We start from the raw sequence: 1,057 nt of genomic DNA, 5'->3' as shown, positions 1-1,057 counted from the left end.
AAAAAAAGGGGGGGGAAGTTTTTTTTTTTTTTTTTTTTTTTTTTTTTCAGTGTTTGCTTGAGAAGTGTTACGTTGAGGGGAATTATCTTTTTCCAATTTTCACAGTGAAACTATTTTTTCTAAAGCATCACCGTTAAGTAGAGTTCAATCCTTGGTGTGGTTGGGTATTTCGTATAAAAATTCAGGTTTTGGGAACTGATTCAATTCAAAATTTGGTTGTTATTAACGTTTTTTCTTCTTTTTTGAAGGTTTAAACAGCTGTGCTTAAAATACCCAACCTTTAGCTACACTACATCATATCTAGTCGCATCAGTTGAACAAAGTTCCCCCGTTTTTTGTTCCCCAGACCTACTCCCCTCGACCCCCACCATGTCTACACCACTGTTCAGTCTTCTCCTCTCCGCCCTAGTCTTATCCAATAGTCTCCTGATCAGTGTCGACGCTAACGAAGTGGGAGTGTGCATCCGCAACTGCGCCCAGTGCAAGAAAATGCTCGGCCTCTATTTCGAAGGACAACTGTGCGCCGAAGCCTGCGTCAAATTCAAGGGAAAAATGATCCCGGACTGCGAGAACATCGATTCCATTTCACCGTTCCTCAACAAATTGGAATAGGCGAAACGGAACATGAGATTTCATTTCATCTTTTCTCAACCGTTTTTGAACAATGTGGAATAAGCGAAATGGAACATGGGTTTCATTTCATTGTTTCTCAACAAATTGGAATAGGAGAAATGGAATCATGGATTTTATTGCAATGTTTCTCAACAAACTGGAATAGGCGAAGTGGAACATGGATTTTATTTCACCTTTATGCAAACAAACTGGACAACGCAAAATGGAAAATGAAACACTACTTTAAGTTACATTTCTTTAGTTATCTAATATTTTATTGATATATTAGTTTCTCCTTGTTGTAGGACTTGTAGGTAATGTAAAATTGCAAAGTAGGTACGAGTAATGTCCAGTATTTACGGTTTTACATAAATAAAATTTACAAAGATATTTTTTTCCTTTTTCGTTCAATTGAATTTCGTTTTTCAATCCAATCTTTTTAAAA

General features: G+C 36.5%; 1 protein-coding gene across 1 annotated transcript; it reads left to right on the top strand.

Annotated features, from left to right (window-relative positions):
* Positions 1-154: 154 nt before the first annotated feature.
* Positions 155-826, top strand: LOC103521138 (eclosion hormone-like). The gene has a single exon (XM_008486244.3). It carries the CDS (start codon positions 370-372, stop codon positions 610-612), a length of 243 nt encoding a protein of 80 aa, XP_008484466.1. The 5' UTR covers positions 155-369; the 3' UTR covers positions 613-826.
* The last annotated feature ends 231 nt before the right edge of the window (positions 827-1,057 follow it).

Source organism: Diaphorina citri, unplaced genomic scaffold, assembly GCF_000475195.1.
Source record: "Diaphorina citri unplaced genomic scaffold, Diaci psyllid genome assembly version 1.1 scaffold4590, whole genome shotgun sequence".
Taxonomy (NCBI): domain Eukaryota; kingdom Metazoa; phylum Arthropoda; class Insecta; order Hemiptera; family Psyllidae; genus Diaphorina; species Diaphorina citri.
This window is presented reverse-complemented; position numbering and strand designations above follow the sequence as displayed.